The sequence below is a fragment of the Schistocerca gregaria genome, chromosome 4, assembly GCF_023897955.1.
Source record: "Schistocerca gregaria isolate iqSchGreg1 chromosome 4, iqSchGreg1.2, whole genome shotgun sequence".
NCBI lineage: Eukaryota > Metazoa > Arthropoda > Insecta > Orthoptera > Acrididae > Schistocerca > Schistocerca gregaria.
Genome location: NC_064923.1, coordinates 692,928,031 through 692,947,336, shown reverse-complemented (window position 1 = coordinate 692,947,336; position 19,306 = coordinate 692,928,031). Strand labels below are relative to the sequence as shown.

The window sequence follows — 19,306 nt, the reverse complement described above, 5'->3', positions numbered from 1 at the left end:
ATAAAATAAATAAAATAAAAATCTATGTTTACTGTAGCGATAAAACAAAATATTTCATCAACCGAGTTCGAACGTGACCATGGAAATACTGCAGAAATACTGACTTTCAGAGATTTAATAATACTTGTAAGAGAAAAGTAAGGTACTTTTTTCCCTTCTTGATAATACGGTATATTCTTTTGACATTTCTGAGCTCACCATTCTGATGCGGCATGCCACGGCTTCGTGTCCTGTAGCAACGTTTTCATCTAACGAGGATACCATGAGACCTATTAATCACAGATTTTGATGGGTCGAAGAGAGACCTGTCATGAGTACGTGAATGGTATATTTTCATGTGATGGCCCCTCATTTCCAAGAAAATCGATGTTGAGGTTCCTTGCAAACTTCCTACACCGGTAAAGGTAGTCGTGTTTCCACAGAGTGAGCGTGGTGCAGGGGTTATGTTTCACGGTTACCACGCTGGCGGAATGGGTTCAGATATCGACGTGTACCTTATATCTTATTTTTTTCTACTTTATCGTACAGAATGTCCTGAAGTAGTGTATGTCACACAAAATAATTAAAATAGCGTTTTTCTGCGAATAGTGGTCTCATTTTAAATGAATCGTTACAGCAAACTATCTTCTAATGTGTTTTCCGTTTGCAACTGAATAGATTACAGAATCGTCTTACTCGCTATCGCTTGCGTCGTTCGCTGTGCTGGAACAGAAGTTCCTGCTGGCATACCTTACAGAAACAACTGAAACACAAATTCGTTGAGTACCACACGAACTTAATGAAGTCACTACCTTGCAACCACGCGGACTTTTCAGAAGCGATACTAGAAAGACAGTTCAATTAAATGGAAAAAAGATAATTCTGTCTTTGATTAACTTCAGTACGAACTACGCCATTCCTGTGACAGTAAGTGCATAAAAATAATAAGGAATCAAAGAGAGCAACTCTCTGGAATCTTCCACGAATCGATTCCTCTAGTACTCTTCAGCAAGTAGCAAGAGCATTTTCACTTTATCCATGAGAATTCTAACGTTTCTGTAAAAGTAAACATCAGAGGGCTGGCGAAATGGAGTATATTTGAGTGGGAAAATTGCTACGGTCATTCATCTACAAAGATTTGATTGTAAAATGTCTGATTAGTCTACCCTTCCTACTAATCAATGATTATTAATGTAAAGAACAAGGGCCATTCGGGAAGTAGGGTCCGATAGACCGCGAAATGGAAACGACATTGAAAATCCGATGAAATATTTAACAGATGTGTAGGGCAGTGTCTATAGTATGCCAGTTGACCCTATCAGGTTGCTCTTTCAGTTTCAGCGCACAGTGAGTACGTAAAGATGCCTAGAAGAAAGTGTATCCCGCCAAATGTGAGGGCCTGGTGAGAGACATCGGCTGAAGATATTCGGCCCACATAACATGTCATGCGCGTTTCCTTCTGCATGGCAGTCCTCTCCCTCACTCTGCAGGGACAATGAAAATGCGCCGCGCGGGATTAGCGGGCTAAGGCGCTGCAGTCGTGGACTGTGCGGCTGGTCCCGGCAGAGGTTCGAGTCCTCCCTAGGGCATGGGTGTGTGTGTGTTTGTCCTTAGGATAATTTAGTTTAAATTGTGTGTAAGTTTAAGGACTGTGACCTTAGCAGCTAGGTCCCATAAGATTTCACACATATTTCAATCTTTTTTGAATGAAAATGCTCCTGCAACGTTTTCGATGGGAAGTACTAGATTGCCAAAAATACAGCTCGTAATTGGCTCCCACTTGAGTTTCGTTTCTGCTCACATGAACCGCTCGCTATGAAGACAGTATTCAAAATTTTGGCACAGACAACGAGCTGTAGACGAGCATAGAGATCTGGCAGAAATCACAGGCGGCTGGCTTCTATGACAAGGGCATTGGAATGTGGGCACAACACCGGCAAATGTGTAAGTCTGAGTGGCGACTATGTAGAGAAGCAGATGGAAGGTCTAGCCAATTGTTTCAAATAAAACATTTTTGAACTTCACAGTGGTTTCCATTTCGTGACCGATCGGAACTTACTTTCCAAATAACCCTCGTAATTTTTCTTATCCCACGTGCGAAGAATGACGCATATTAACTCCTGATTGTGGGGGGGGGGGGTTCACAGTCATGTAGAATTTTTCACAGAAAATCATTTTTGCCGTTGACTGTTGATATTATTTATTTCAATATCGCGCTTTCGGTCTTTGGGCCACTTTCGTGTGATACTCCAAGGGACTTTCCTTCAGCACATGTCAGACTTTAACGTCTTACATATGCTGAAGCGTAGTCTTTTGGAGTATCACATGAAAACGGCCCAAAGACCGAAATTACAATAATGAAAAGAAAATTATTTCTGCTGTCAGCGACGAAAATGATGTCCTTTAAAAAAAGACATATTTCAAATAATCTTTGTCTAGCAGTTATGTGAGCTTCCCATTTCGTGAATGCTACTATCACATTTTTTTAAAATTTATGAGTCAATTTGTCAACTCTACTTTAAACATTCTGGACAAATTTCCGAATAATTTTTGCATATATTTGTAAACGTGAGGGAATATCTTTCTTGACGCCGAAATTGTCTTCCCCCGAGTGGGTCTGTAGCAAACATGATGAGCTCTTATTACCGATGCCGTCTAAGTGCGATATCAAATTTTCTTGAAGTACCTTATGTACAATTCTTGAACTTACAATGGATATTCAACTTTTTATTTCATTCTGCTAGTGACGTGCTTAGATTTTTAAGTTCTTCCAGTATTTTAAAGGAAAGTGATTGGAGCATGGTATGTACAATATCAAAATGAAATCCAATTGTTCTCAGTGGCTGTTTCTGTTAGATGGTCTCTATATGCTGACTGCTAATGTTACAAGTACGAACGGGCGGTTCAGATGTAAATTTCCATGCTTAAGAGGAGAGTGTTGCAGTTACCATAACCCGACTTCCCAGAAAATTCGTTCATTGGAGGAGAGTCGAAATAAACGAACATGTATTCCAGACTATTCGTAGATACTCGACCATTTCTGAGAAAACAACCTTCAAAGTTTTAGACGCAATTTAGACGTATCTTAACTATCGATGTACTAAGCCTGAACTGGGTACACGGGCTAGTGCCACGGCTTCTCTGTTTTGCGTCATGTGGTCGGGACCCGGTAGGTTTTACTGTTTCATTTATCTAGTCCGTAGTATCAAGTAAGGGGACAAAAGGGCCTTATATGAATTGTAAAATTACAACTCGGTTTCAAAGTATTTGTTATATATTTATAATAAAATGTACTAGTGTATGGTATTTTCAGTGGTTACATTTTTTTCAAATTCTTATATTCTTGTATTTCATTCTTAAATCAGTCATTAATTATTGTATTATATTCTGAATGTTATTACCTTGGATTATAGCGATCATAGAAAAATTCGAGACATAGAAATTCGGAGAACCACGAGCATCGCGCAAAGGCAGTTTTGCCACAGCGACGTTTCCGTGTGAATCACACCCGGGAAAGAAACGCCGTAATCAGTGCTGAAGATATCATGCGTTGGCAATAATTTCGCTGCAAACCGTGCACAACGGATCACTTTTCCGTAATCTGGCGGTTGCAATAGATTACTAAGCAAGATGCAGCACAGGAATTTCACTGAAATCAGTTTCAAATAATTTGTTTACTCACAAACATCTGAATTATCCAGCTAACCGGGTCCTAATACACTGAAGCGCTAAAGCAACTGGTATAAGGATGCATATTCAAATACAGATATAATTTATGTAAACAGGCAGAATACGGCTATATAAGACAACTGTCTGCGCAGTTGTTAGATCGGTTACTGCTGCTGCAATGGCAGGTTATCATGATTTAAGGGGGGATACTACATTAGGAGGCTGTTTGACCCTAATTTTCTGTTTTTTTTTTTTTTTTTCGTTGGGAGGAATCGGTTAGAATTCAATCAAATTTAGATATCATTTCATTCATATTTCGAACAGTTTTTGTAAATTTTTTGAATAATTGCAGCCAAAAATAAACGATACGCGGTGATGTGCGCTGAAGATAGTGAGTATAGTTTTTCCATTGCGTGCAGTGTAGGCATTCCATTTTTCATCTGAAATAAAAAAGGTTTCGATTTTACATTAATAAAATTTTTTCTAAGAATATGAACCTCAGTGCAGGTGCAAATACCGAAATTTAAAAATTTTGCAGGCTTTGCCACAATTAACTTCGATTTTCATGATTTATTTCTCTAATAATGCAAAGAAAAATAGCCTTAAAATCATATCGTCTCACAAGTTGGTTAATATAATTTGTAATTTTATAAAGAGTCATATCACGAGTTTTCATAATGATCGGTTCTATACTTTTTGAGCTAGACTACACGCAACTGTGAAGTAAGTCATTTCGAGATAAGCACGTTTGAAAATAATTTCTCGGAAGCTAGGAATTGGAGGAAGTTAACAACAATATAAAAGTCATTTAGAGATAAGCGCGTTTGAAAAATAAATTCTCAGAAACTAGAAATTCGAGGAAGTTAACAACAGTGTAAAATGCTTATCGATTAATCTGCGATTACAGCACCATATAGTAATCCTTCTTCTTCCTCAGAGACTTTGGTTTGCGCTTGCAGCAGTGCTTTCCGAGTTTCCCCTACCTTCCTTCGATTCCAATGAAATACGTCGATTCCGCCGGCTCACCCGCTGGTTATCCACTTGTTCGGCATAATTGAAGCTTTGCGTGCCTGCTACTATTCCTGCTTCGTTCATGACCATCACAAGGAATGAATTTCCTGAACTGAATATGCCCGCTGCTACATACGACGCCAATTCAGCGACTTTTAGTGTGGAGTGCAATGTTTAGGAGCTGATGGGCATATAGTGTAATTAAAACTTTCATTCGCATTTGGTGTGTGGCCACTTAAACATATCTCCTGAAGTAGTGCTCCGTCCTATCTACGCTCGAGCCTGTACCGATGTGCACTCGGTTCCATGCTCATAAAATCCCAACGAATGCGAACAACATTTTGCAATTTTGACGCGTATTCTTAAATTGTTAAGCTAACGATTTATACAATAAAAAATCGGATTTTTGAACCTCGTAATGTAATTCCGCCTTAAGTGAGTTTGAACGTGATGTTATGGTCGGCGCACGAGCAATGGAACATAGCATCTCCGAGGTAGCGATGAAGTGGGGATTTTTCCGTACGACCATTTCACGAGCGTACCATGAATGTAAGAAATTCGGTAATACATCAAATTTCCGACACCACTGCGGTCGGAAAAAGATCCCACAGGAATGGGATCAACGACAACTGAAGAGAATCGTTCACTGTGACAGAAAAGCAACCCTTCCACAAATTGCTGCAGATATCAATGGCCCGCATCTCGTGGTCGTGCGGTAGCGTTCTCGCTTCCCACGACCGGGTTCCCGGGTTCTATTCCCGCCGGGGTCGGGGATTTTCTCTGCCTCGTGATGGCTGGGTGTTGTGTGATGTCCTTAGGTTAGTTAGGTTTAAGTAGTCCTAAGTTCTAGGGGACTGATGACCATCGATGTTAAGTCCCATAGTGCTCAGAGCCAGATATCAATGCCGGGCATTCGACAACTGTCAGGGTGCGAACCATTCAAAGAAACATTATCGACATGGGCTTTCGGGGCACAAGGCCCACTCGTGTATCCTTGGTGACTGCACGACACAAAGCTTCACGCCTCGCCTCGGCCAATCAACACCGACACTGGACTGTTGATAACTGGAAACGCGTGATCGGACGAGTAATGCTTCGGATTGTATCGAGCGGATGGACGTGTAAGGGTATGGAGACCTCCTCACGAATCCATGTCACCTATGTACTGTTAGAGATGGTGGAGGCTCTGTAGCGGTGTGGAATATGTGCAGTTGGAGTGATATAGAACCCCTGATACGTCTAAATACTAGTGTGACAGATACGTAAGCACACTGTCTGATCATCTGCGTCCATTCGTGTCCATTGTGCATTCCGACAGACTTGGGCAGTTCCAACGGGAAAATGCAACATCCCAAATGTCCAGAATTGGTAGAGAGTGGCTCCAGGGACACTGTTCTGTTTCAACATTTCCGCTGGTCAAAAAACTCCCCGACATGAACATTATTGAGCATATCTGGGATGCGTTGCAACGTGCTGTTCAGAAGAGGTCTCCACTCCCTCATAGTGTTACGGATTTATGGACAGCCGTGCAGGATTCATGGTGTCAATTCCCTCGAGCACTACGTCAGACATTAGCCTAGTCCATGCCAAGTGGTGTTGAGGCACATCTGCGCACTTTCGGGGGCCCTACACGACGTTAGGCTGGTGTACCAGTTTCTTTGGCTCTTGAGTGTAACTGTTTTTCGACATCTACTAAGTGTGTTTTCATCAGAATAAAACTCGAGAAACCGGAACAATACATTGCGAGAAAGGAATGGTAAGAATTTTGTGCAGCTATGCTCAAGTGAAAACTAAATAAATGTACGTTTCAGGCTAGTTACATATGGCTAGCTAGGAATAACATCAGATTTAGTCAGTTGTTACTTTTTTTTTTAATGCAGTCACCAGACGTACTATTAGCAGACGAATGACAACGTTGTTTCAACATACACTGGAAAACTTCTTCTTACAATCTTGGGTAGATAAGCGGAAAAACAGAAATAAAAAAAGTAATAATCGGGTTTCGAACACAGTGTCCAAAAGTATAAGACAACGGAGTTAGCCACTGCGCCACCGCCGTGTCTGAAGCAATTTCTCCCTCTCAAAGGCATATACAATACATGGAAAGCTTCGTTGTTTTCTGAGAAAAGCCATAACACGTGTGGGTTTATTTTGGCTTCTTTTCCGATGAGCGTGGTATCTGGGAAATCGGGTTATGACACCTGCCGTGTTCTCCACGTTAGAATAACGCCCCGTCTTTTAGTATGAATAGCATCAGCCTTTTTTTCAACAGATTGTTCCCTAATTTGTGCACCATTTAGCCTCTTAACGCACCTAATTGTGATGAATAGATTACTTTTTACTAAAATAATAGCTAAGACGAGAAAGCATGACATTTGATATCCAGTGCAATGCCAACTTGCACAGAAATCGATGTGGAACAGAACTGTACAGCACTTGCGACCAGCAGAAGCGATCGCCCTCGCACTGAACTCAACACTGAAAAAGGTGCTATGTTATCTACAGTGCTGATGATTCCTCTCTTGCCCTCCGTTTTATCAAGATTATTATTACTTACCACTCATCAGACACTATAGACGATGCCTTTTTGATGCAACCGTCTGCGGTGTCCCAGCGCGGCGACTCTGAAAATCCGCCAGAGAGCTTGGAACTGCACAGATGCCTCGAGGTGGAACTGTTACAGCCGCGATCCCCACGGCACCACACAACAATCTGCGGCCAGTTAAAAGTTCGCTGTTGCTCTGCAAGTTATTCCGCGCAGCGACATGGATTCAGTGATGTATTCGATTCGGTACTTTTGTAACTGACCGTGAGTTATTGGTCTCTGCTTTCGGAACATCTCACGTTCTTTCTCTCCGGATAGCTGGTTCGACGCTACCTGCATTTCCTCGTAGATATCTTTTGTGTTCCTACTCGGCGATCTGTTGTCGACAGCTGCAGACCTGTGGTACATCCCCATCGGGGTTCTCTCGAGTCGTTCCTGATTTTCTGTCGAACCTCGGTCAAAATACCATCCTTCTGCGTCCATCAAAATCTTGTAGTTACTACACTTCATTCCACAGATAACACTTGTAATTGGGACGCTCTGGAAATGCCTGCTGATATTTTTCTCTTAGGATTTTTCCTTGTTAAGTATTGTAACGATGTTTACCGAAACTACAACCGGTGACCGCGTCTTCTCAGCGTTCCTTTTCTTCTTGAGATCATATGCTCCAGCCTACCGTGAAAGTAGCACTAGAAAGACTCGGGCGAACACAGTAATCTCATACTGGATCATTCGTGCGTGACCCATACAGGCTGACGGCGTGTCAATGACAGGTTTTTCACATATAACACAACGTCATCTTGCAGAGTCGTAGTGTTACACGAATCTTGGTTCGTCTCTTTTGACAAAAGCTTACTGTAGCATGAGGAGTAGACAAGCTGATGCAGCGTGTGCTAAGATTGTTGAAAAACGAGAAGTTTCCAATTATGATCGATGGAGAAAAGAATTTTTTTTAAGAAAAGGAAAATACAAAGTTTGTATTTCTGAAATACTGTAATTTCCTATAACTAAGACCTAGGCAGTTGACTGTGGTTTATGCTGCTAAACTAATTATTATATTCTGTGGTGGTGGTGGTTGTTGGAATATTTAAGGGGGTCTAAACAGCTAAGGTCATCAGTCCCCCATATATTGTGTAGAACTGTACATAAATTGTATGCATATCTTTTGTGCTGTAATATTAATTCTGATAGGTGCTGAACTCCATGAAAGTGCCAACGGCATATCTATAAAGCGTCAGTTGTTGTTGAGCTCTCTTGACAGTGATGACGAGTGAACGTGATTTTGACTTTCTTGCAAACTTTTAAGTGTGACCATAAACAGGCACAGAAATTTAAATAAATCTTTACAGTATTCTTATTCATCATTATTTAACAACGACGTGACGCAAGTATTTTAATAGATCTGCGTTATATGATAATTAACAAAAAATGTAAACACGTAACTATGGTCCTAAATTTCCATCTACAGAGTGTTCGTGTTAAACTAGTTTAAACTGATGGTTTAGGGGCTACATAACCGAAATTGAAGTAGGTCTTTCTAATACGAACTGCATATTATAGTACAGTAAAAAATGAACAATTAACATCAGAAGAGAATAGCTTGGAGACAATGTCACCTTTATGCGCTGCATATAATGCACTTAAGTTTAAGGGAAATACGTGAAAAGAGGCGGAAATTTTTCATTGTCAAGTATTAAATGGAAGCCTGACCACTATGGGGTGATTAAAGTTTGCAAAACTTGGGCAGAAATATGGCGTATGCCAAGAAGTTGGAAGCCGTGCATAATGCGTAAAGAAAGAGATCTACGTATTTACAAAGAATATGATGTAAGTTTCAAAATACAAACTGCAGAAAGTTACCAAACAAAAGAGAATGACAACTAATCAGACATAGTACAGAAAAAAATGTGATAAACTATCAGACAAATATCAACACAATCACTCTGCTAAATTTAGTAAAATTATTGAAATAGAAGATAAATAACAAAAGGACCCTCATACACTGAACCATGTTTAAAGATTACATATAACCGTCTTAAAACACACACTCTCTCATACACACACACACACACACACACACACACACACACACACACACACACACACACACACACACACACACACAAACACACACACACTCACACATACACACACATAGAGGAAGACAGAGCAATCAGTAAAAGGGTTTGCTTAATCACCTAAGCATACTGTGACACATACAAGTATACACAAGGACAGATTACCGATATGACAAACACAAGTTGCTAATAAGATTTAACAATAGGCAATACAGTCCAGAACGTAACATCGAGCGAACAGATATTCGTTTCCTACTGCCATGACAACGAAATTTCATAGATCAGCAAGAAGAAGAAGAACAGCTGTAAAACATGAATAAGGACACGTGAACACCAGCGTCTACGAAATATGTAAGTAGAAATGTATAATATCATTACATCACATGAGATGAAAGTGTCAGAACTGTTTATAAGCTCAATACACAAAGTTCAAAATGTAAGCAAAATAGTTTAAACAAAAACATGTATGTATTCCTGTCCACTGAAGGTTAAAAAAAAGGCGAAAAGCGTATGACAAGAAAATATATGTTTCATGTATTTGTGATTAGACAGTTCTATAGTAATAATTGTCAACGTAATACACATTAACATTCTCTAAAAGAACTCGAAGGTGTATGAAGAAAATGAATCATTGTGCGTTTCTACTTATGTGTTGATATTTAAATTTCACAAATTTATAAATTAAAACTTTCAACGTTTTTCTTTCATATACAACTCAAATAAATGGACATAATAACCATAAATATAACCACCATAATAAATCTGGGACAGACCATGGTTACGATATCGACACCTGAGTACAGTGCTGCTTGAATATTGCTGTTACCAGTGGTCAGACGTGATGCTCCGGCTGCTGTGAAACAATTACCATCCGATTTTATAGAATCTGTTTGGTGAAAACATCTTAAGTTTGTACATATGACTGATATCTTTGGTCAATAAAATACTTTACTTTGTTAAGCTATTCATTAAACTACTGTGCCCAACCAAATTAAGTAAACCAATTCACGCATTGCTTAAACTTTGTGTTTAGCCGGTTTTAGCTCTTACATTGCCGTTAATGAAATGTAGACAAGACATCGAAATTATACTTAAAATTGAGAGCAGAGCAATATTATATTTCGTTCTAGAGTTATTGGTTGTTGTATCCAGCAGACACTTACAGTGCGCTGAATACAGTCCCTGTGCATTGAATATCATGTGATCATAAAAATTTTCCTACTTCACAAACGGTTCAAGAAGTCGAAACGAAGGTTTCTGCAAATGATAGCACAAGAACAAGGCATGTGTGTTGTATGAACGTTTTTATTGACCGATACACGCAAGAGAGTCGTCCACAGCAGTTGAAAGGTCGGTGGAAAGGGACGTGTAAACACGTCAATACCACTTCAGCAAAACCCAGCACATCTCCAGCACCTGGGAAGAAATGGAGCATGAACAGGTAACTCATCCTTAGCACTCAAAGATAATTTGTTCTCCATATTACGTGATATTAAAAACCGGAATAGTGACCCGCCAGGTTAGCCGGGGGCGCTAATGCGCTGTTTCCTGGACAAGGGGTAGGCGCGTCGGCAACAGATCTAGTCTACCCGGCGGTCTAACGAAGGAGGCCGGTGTGCCGGCCAGCCTAGATATGGTTTTTAGGCGGTTTTCCACATCCCCTCAGGTGAATACCGGGCTGGTCCCCATGTTCCGCCTCAGTTATACGGCTCGCAGACATCTGAACACATTCGCACTATCTCAAGGATTACACTCGACGCAGACAGTTGTAGTACACTAATTCCGTCCCGGAGGGTACGGGATGGTGGCAGGAAGGTCATCCGGCCACCCCTTTTATTAACCTTGCCAATTCCGATTAACCATGCCGACCCTGCGTCATTGCGGGAAAAGGCACAAGTGAAAGAAGGAAACAATTAAAAAGTGGATTAGTGGTAATGTTCCTTTCACCTCACTGACCACTTCCAAAAAAATGTTTCATACAAATGAAATATCAGTTTAATGAGTCACAGTTGCGAAATACTAACGCGAATTCTGGTAGAAGCCCATCTCTGGGGAGATCAGTTTGGATTCCATAGAAATGTTGGAACACGTGAGGCAATATTGACCCTACGCCTTATCTTAGAAGAAAGATTAAGGAAAGGCAAATCTATGCTTCTAAAATTTTTATGCTTACAGAAAGTTTTTGACAATGTTGACTGGATTACTCTCTTTCAAATTCTGAAGGTGGCAGGGGTAAAATAAAGGGAGCGAAGGGCTATTTACAATTTGAACAGATACCAAATGGCAGTTATAAGAGTCGAGGGGCATGAAGGGAAGCAGTGGTTGGGTAGGGAATGATACAGGGTTGTAGCCTCTCGTTGATGTTATTCAATCTGAATATTGAGCAAGCAGTGAAGGAAACAAAATAAAAATTCGGAGTAGGTATTAAAATCCATGGAGAAAAAACAAGCAGTTTGAGGTTCGCCGATGACATTGTAATTCTGTCAGAGACAGGAAAGGACTTGGAAGAGCAGTTGAACGGAATGGATAGTGTCTTAAAAGGAGGATATAAGATGAACATTAATAAAAGCAAAACGAGGATCATGCAATGTAGTCGAATTTAGTTGGGTGATGCTGAGGGAATTAGATTAGGAGATGAGACACTTAAAGTAGTAAAGGTTTTTTGCTATTTCGGGAGCCAAATAACTGATGATGGTCGGAGTAGAGAGGATATAAAATGTAGACTGGCAATGGCAAGGAAAGCGTTTCTGAAAAATAGAAATTTGTTAACATCGAGTATAGGTTTAAGTGTCAGAAAGCCGTTTCTGAAAGTATTTGTATGGAGTGTAGACATGTATGGAAGCGAAACGTGGACGATAAATAGTTTGGACAAGAAGAGAATAGAAGCTTTTGAAATGTGGTGCTACAGAAGGATGCTGAAGATTAGGTGGGTAGATCACATAACTAAGAGGTGGTATTGAACAGGATTGGGGAGAAGGGCAGTTTGTGGCAGAACTTGACCAGAAGAAGGGATCGGTTGGTAGGGCATATTCTGAGGCATCAAGGAATTACCGATTTAGCATTGGAGGGCAGCGTGGAGGGTAAAAATCGTAGAGGGAGAGCAAGAGAGGAATACAAACAGATTCAGAAGGATGTAGGCTGCAGTAGGTACTGGGAGATGAAGAATCTTGCACAGGACAGAGTAGCATGGAGAGCTGAATCAAACCAGTCTCAGGACTGAAGACCACCACAACAACAACGTACTTGACCTGCAGAACAAGAATGCAGAAATTAGGCCATAGTTACGCGCGCTGAGCCAGCTGCGTAGCTACCTGCGGCAGGCTGGGGGATGACGTCGGGGTTCTTGTCGTCGCCGTCGTAGCCCGGGCCGCCCAGCGCGGCGGCCACGACGGCGGCGGCGGGGTCGCCCTTGGCGGCGGCGGCGGGCAGCGCGGCGCTCTTGTCGGGGCTGGGCGCCGCCTGCGCGTCGGCGGCGTCGTTGCGCTTGCGGCGCTGTCGTTGCCTGCGGGCGCGCCGCCGACACAGCATGCGCACCAACGTCGCCGTCACCAGCGACACCACCAGCAGAGCCGCCGCCACGCCCGCCACCACGCTCAGCGCCGGAGTCAGCAGCGAGCCGCGCGGCCGCTCTGTCAGGCAACAAGCGCACACACGCGACGCTCTACACTGCTGGTGCTAGCTCCTCCGTAGCCGTACTTCACACTGCTCGACATTAAAATTGTAACAGCGCGAAAGTGGCAAGTATGCACAGTATGAGAGCCGTTCAATAATTCATACAACACATGTTCCTTTTATTCTCCAGTAATTTCCGTTCAAAACAAGCGCAGTATTAACGTTTGCAGCCAGCTAGGAGCTACCATCATACAATTCGTCAAATTCAATTGCCGTCCATATATGTTTCTCGAGGACTCTTACTTAAAATTTAAGAGCCATTGCCACAGTCATTGACAGTGTTCAAATGGTTCAAATGGCTCTGAGCACTATGGGACTTAGCATCTATGGTTATCAGTCCCCTAGAACTTAGAACTACTTAAACCTAACTAACCTTAGGACATCACACAACACCCAGCCATCACGAGGCAGAGAAAATCCCTGACCCCGCCGGGAATCGAACCCGGGAATCCGGGCGTGGGAAGCGAGAACGCTACCGCACGAAAACGAGATGCGGGCCATTGACAGTGTCAATGACACAGTTTGATATTATACTTTCATGTGTCCATCCCATAGCGCCAAGAATTTAGTTAATAATTTATAAGTTTCTTGCTATGGGCAAATCGTTGTTTTATGGTAAAAGACCAAATTGTCACAGTGACCGTTAGTTTCCGTTTGTAGACACATGACACACTTCTTTAATATACCTATGTGAGGTGTGGTGTCTATAATGTCACCGATAGTAATTTTCATGCAATAAGACGTTTTCAGATGCGTAACATGGTTTCCTTGAAAGCTTCGCTTTCCTGTAAGTCACCGGGGTCCTGTATTATAGTATCTGAGGAATTTGCTAAACATCTCAACCGGCACATCACAACTGTTCGAATATAAGAAATAATAACAGTATCAGAAAATGGTATAAAATGAGTTGGATTTTGTATGAAGAAGATGGTGACAGGGCAGACAGTGGATTGCTATGATCAGTTCACTAACAGGGTTGTTCTCAACAGAATCAGAAACAAACCAACACGAGAAACAACAGTTTAAGGACACGTGCCAACATCACTAGCAGAAGATGAACATACGAAAAAATTATATGAGGACACTGAACATGTGATTTACTATGCAAAAGGGCCGAAAAATCTAATAATCATCGAAGGTTCGAACGCGGTAGCAGAGAAGGAATAGAAGACTAAGTTACAGAAGAATATGAATTTGGTATTAGGAATTAGAGACGAGAAATATTGAGCCATGCAGGATATTGCAGTTAATGATAGTGCATATACATTTAAAAAATTACTAGAGGTCGAGGGACGACTCCGGATGGATTACTTCATGTTTAGAGATTCCAAAATCAAATACTGGAACGTAAAGCGTCCACAGGCACTGGTACAGACTCGCGTCACAGTTCAGTAACAGTGAAGAGTAGACTCGAGTTTAAGAGACTGAGACACAAGAATCAATCAGGAAGAAGTGAGCTACTGGACTTTGGTATACTGAACTACTGAGCAAGGAAGAGGTGTTTTTGGAGTTCTTTTGGTAGATACTGTGATAATGAATACTCAGTAGGCAGTTTTAGATAAAGATAAATGGACATCTCTTAAACGGCAAATCAGAGAAGTAGGACAGAAAAACAAAAGCAAAAGAAAAGTAACTGCGAAGAATACTTGGGTAACCGAAAAAATACTTCAGTTAATCAACGAGAGAATACAGTCCCAAAACACTGACGGGAAAAAGGAATATAACAATATTAATCACTTAGGAATGACATAAGTAGAAAATGGACTGATAAGAAAGGAAGAGTTTCTCAGTGGAATCTGATAATAAATGACGTTTTGAGAAACACTGGGCAGAAGAAGGTTCCAGATGTTAGGACATGCGTTAAGACGTCACGGAATAACTAATATGATAGTAAAGGGAGCTGTACAGGGTAGAATCCTCAAGATTAAAATGTCCCAAAGAAGAAAAACAGAGCATGCGTTATAGTTTCTACTTTAAGATGGGTAGGCTGAAACAAGAGAGGAGTTTGTGGAGGACCGTATCAAAACAGTCTGATGACTGACTCGACAAAATCCATCACGGGGCAGGCCTGTAGTTGTTGGGTGGGAAATAGAAGAGTCTATTATGATTATTGTTCTATGAGATTGGTTGTTAGTCGAGAAAGATATTATAATGTGGATGGAACTGACTGCACATGAATACCAGTCGTGATTGAGAGAACATTGTAGGTAGCCTTGAAAGGTGTCTACACTGAGTCACAGTGCCAGAGATTGCGCCAAAGATTATTATTCCGCCGCCTCCAATGGTGCAGTAGTAGTTCAGACGATGTCGAGTGCAGTTGTTGTTCTGTTGGGCGAGAGAGTAGATGCTGTTCGGTTCGTGTAATGTATAGATGGAAGATATTGCCGTTATCACAGTGTATTCGAGAAAGGAGATGGGTTTTGATTTGTGATGCTGGTGTAATGGAAAATTTTCGTCAATATACAGGGTGTTACAAAAAGGTACGCCAAAACTTTCAGGAAACATTCCTCACACACAAAGGAAGAAAATATGTTATGTGGACATGTGTCCGGAAACTCTTAATTTCCATGTTAGGGCTCATTTTATTACTTCTCTTCAAATCACATTAATCATGGAATGGAAGCAGACAGCAACAGAACGTACCAGAGTGACTTCAAACACTTTGTTACAGGAAATGTTCAAAATGTCCTCTCAGCAAGGATACATGCATCCACCCTCCGTCGCTTGGAATCCCTGATGCGCTGATGCAGCTCTGGAGAATGGCGTATTGTATCACAGCCGTCCACAATACGAGCACGAAGAGTCTCTACATTTGGTACCGTGATTGCGTAGAGAAGAGCTTTCAAATGCCCCCATAAATGAAAGTCAAGAGGGTTGAGGTCAGGAGAGCTTGGAGGCCATGCAATTGGTCCGCCTCTACCAATCCATCGGTCACCGGATCCGTTGTTGAGAAGCGTACGACCACTTCGGCTGAAATGTGCAGGAGCTCCATCGTGCATGAACCACATGTTGTATCGTACGTGTAAAGGCACATGTTCTACCAGCACAGGTAGAGTATCCCGTATGAAATCATGATAACGTGCTCCTTTGTGCGTACGTACTGACGAAACTAAACTGAGCTATAACATGGAAATTAAGCGTTTCCGGACACATGTCCACATAACATATTTTCTTTATTTGTGTGTAAGGAATGTTTCCTGAAAGTTTGGCCGTACCTTTTTGTAACACCCTGTAGTTTGTCGCGCTCACACATTACACATCTGCTGTCATGCATTTACATTTTTGGTGTGCCAGAATATTGTTTGGCTAAATATTATGACGATACGTTGTATGAAACTTCCACAGATACTGTTTCTCATGTAGTCAAGGCTACGTAATGAAGCCAAAATCGTGGATAAAACTGAAATGTAATTTGTTTATTAACACTTTTCTTTTCACTAACTAAATATGAAATATGAGTCGGAATAGGAGGTGATGATCCGATCCTTCTTTTCAGTATTAGAGTGGTCGATATCATGTTCTGAATAACGCGTGTCATATAATGTCCAAATATCAGCACGACCCAGGTTCTCAATTCGGCACTTAAATATCTATTCTTCGCTCTCGAATTGTTCGACGTGATTGTCTTTCACATGCAGGGTTGCCCGTTAATTAATATCTGGTAGTTAATAAGCTATTTTTATGCTGGCGCGTTGTTTGTATCGGTTACCCCCGCAACCGTATAAGGATAAGGTTCTCTTTGGTTCAAATGGCTCTGAGTACTATGGGACTTAATATCTATGGTCATTAGTCCCCTAGAACATAGAACTGCTTAAATCTAACTGACCTAAGGACATCACACAACACCCAGTCATCACTAGGCAGAGAAAATCCCTGACCCCGCCGGGAATCGAACGCGGGAAAAGATTCTCTCAATGTTCCGCGCACACGCGTTTCCCAATTTTATGAAATGAAGAATTACGTAAACTATAGCTTTCCGTCTCGTACAAGTTTCGGGGGTTCCACAATCATAATAGTTTCCCAAGAGTATTTCTCCCAGCTAACACAAAGTTCGAATTATGTTTCGGAATTATTTTCACTTCACCCGACAATATACGTCTCTGATCACTTCGTCACACTTAATGTATTTTAAACGTGCATGAAGAGTCTTTAAACAATCTCCTTAACGAATTTCGCAGTCGCGTACCACTTTTTCATCGACTAGCCCGATGGCGATAACTGAAGGTAGAGAGCTCAATAATGTGTTACATGTTCTTTTATATGTATTAAAAAACAAACGCGCCCCTGCGTCTTTCTGTCCCGTTTGGTCTTTGCTACTTTGCTTTTTATTACTTTTCATTATATTGCTTCTTAGTAATACAGTGCAGTTATTAAAGTTTCGTTTTACTTTCACCTTTTTAATTCATCCAAAATAAAATTTATTATCTCCCATTTTAATTAATATTATGCTAATTGACACGCGTGCCAGCAAAGTACCGTTATAAGATTCATGAACCTCCGATACGTAGCCTTCGAAATGGCGTCTTTAATGGAGACCTCTTCCAAGCAGAGAGCTGTCATTGAGTTTCCTTTGGCGGAAAACCAGAACACCGCAGATATTCATAGGCGTTTGCAGAATATCTACCGAGATCTGGCAGTAGCACAGTCAATCTTTGGGCGAGCCGTCAGTCATCATCGCAACGAGGTCGAGCTAACCTGCCCAGTCAAAAAAATGGTTCAAATGGCTCTGAGCACTATGGGACTCAATTGCTGTGGTCATCAGTCCCCTAGAACTTAGAACTACTTCAACCTAACTAACCTAAGGACATCACACACATCCATGCCCGAGGCAGGATTCGAACCTGCGACCGTAGCAGTAGCACGGTGCCGGACTGCGCGCCTAGAACCGCGAGACCACCGTGGCCGGCCCTGCCCAGTCGCCCGCCTGCCAGCACACACCGCTGTCACTCCTGCAAAGCTGAAACGTGAGGACACTCTCATTTGAGGCGATCAGCGTATCACAATCAAACACCTCGCTGCTCGACTGGTGGTCTCTGTTGGTAGTTCAAACCGTTCAAATGGCTCTGAGCGCCATGGGACTCAACTTCTCAGGTCATCAGTCCCCTAGAACTTAGAACTACTTTAACCTAACTAACCTAAGGACATCACACACATCCATGCCCGAGGCAGGATTCGAACCTGCGACCACAGCGGTCGCGGCGTTCCAGACTCAAGAGCCTAGAACCGTTCGGCCATCCCGGCCGGCTCTGATGGTAGTGCTGACACACTCGTCCCCCGGTTGGAGTACACCTAGGTGTGTGAGAGCTGGGTTCCTCGCTGCCTAACAGAAAAAATGAAATGGCTCTGAGCACTATGGGACTTAACAGCTGAGGTCATCAGTCCCCTAGAACTTAGAACTACTTAAACCTAACTAACCTAAGGACATCACACACATCCATGCCCGAGGCAGGATTCGAACCTGCGACCGTAGCGGCCGCGTGGTTCCAGACTGAAGCGCCTAGAACCGCTCGGCCACACCAGCCGGCTGCCTAACAGAAGATAAAGACCAATGAAGCACTGTCTCTGTGGAATTGCTAGCGCGTTATGATCCTTATCGTAACAACTACTCGTAGAACATAGTCACAGGCGATGCAGCACGGGTCTAGAAATTCGTATTGGAAACGGACTGGCAATCCATGGAGTGATGGCACACCATCTCTCCTCCGAAAGAAAATGTTAAAAGCTGGACCATCAGTCGGTAAAGTCATGGCGATGATCTTCTGGGACTCTGAAGGGATTACTCAGTTCGCAAGCTGTGCTCCCTCATGGTGCAACGATCCACTTTGAGTCTATTGTGCTACCCTGAGGAAACTGGAGAAACGACTTCAGTTGTTCGTCACCACAAAAATGAAAACGAATTTATGCTTCTCCATGAAAACGTAAGGCCCCATGCAAGTTCGTACGCTACAGTGGAGCTCACGGAACTTCATTAGACTGTTCCTCCTCACCCATCTATAGCCGGGTCTCTCACCTTCCGACTTCCATATATCTCTCGTCTTGAAAGACGCGCAGCTTGGGAGCAGTACGTGGATGTAGCAAGACGTTGGCTCTGACGTCGACCAGTAGATCGCTACCACGCGGGGACATAGGTCGACCCAGTAAAGTGCCAAGAAGGGATCGCACTAAAGGTGGTTATGTTAAAAACAGGATATTTTACGCCAGAAGAGTGGGGAAGAATATGGTGTATAGGAATCCTGAAAAAACAATCTGCTTTCGGAAAGATGTGTTGCATTACTTATTGAACGACCCTCGTACTTAATGTCTGCGTGTGTGTAATAGGAAGAATACGTCATTAAATCTGGAGGTGATTTGG

At 42.1% G+C, this 19,306-nt stretch overlaps 1 protein-coding gene across 1 annotated transcript in view; it reads right to left on the bottom strand.

Annotated features, from left to right (window-relative positions):
- The window catches only part of LOC126267453 (nephrin-like), a 943,456-nt gene that overhangs the window by 12,409 nt on the left and 911,741 nt on the right, over positions 1 to 19,306 (bottom strand). Inside the window, exon 12 of the mRNA XM_049972720.1 lies at positions 12,594 to 12,911. Within this exon, the coding sequence (XP_049828677.1) occupies positions 12,594 to 12,911 (318 nt within the window). The remainder of the gene's footprint in view (positions 1 to 12,593; positions 12,912 to 19,306) is intronic.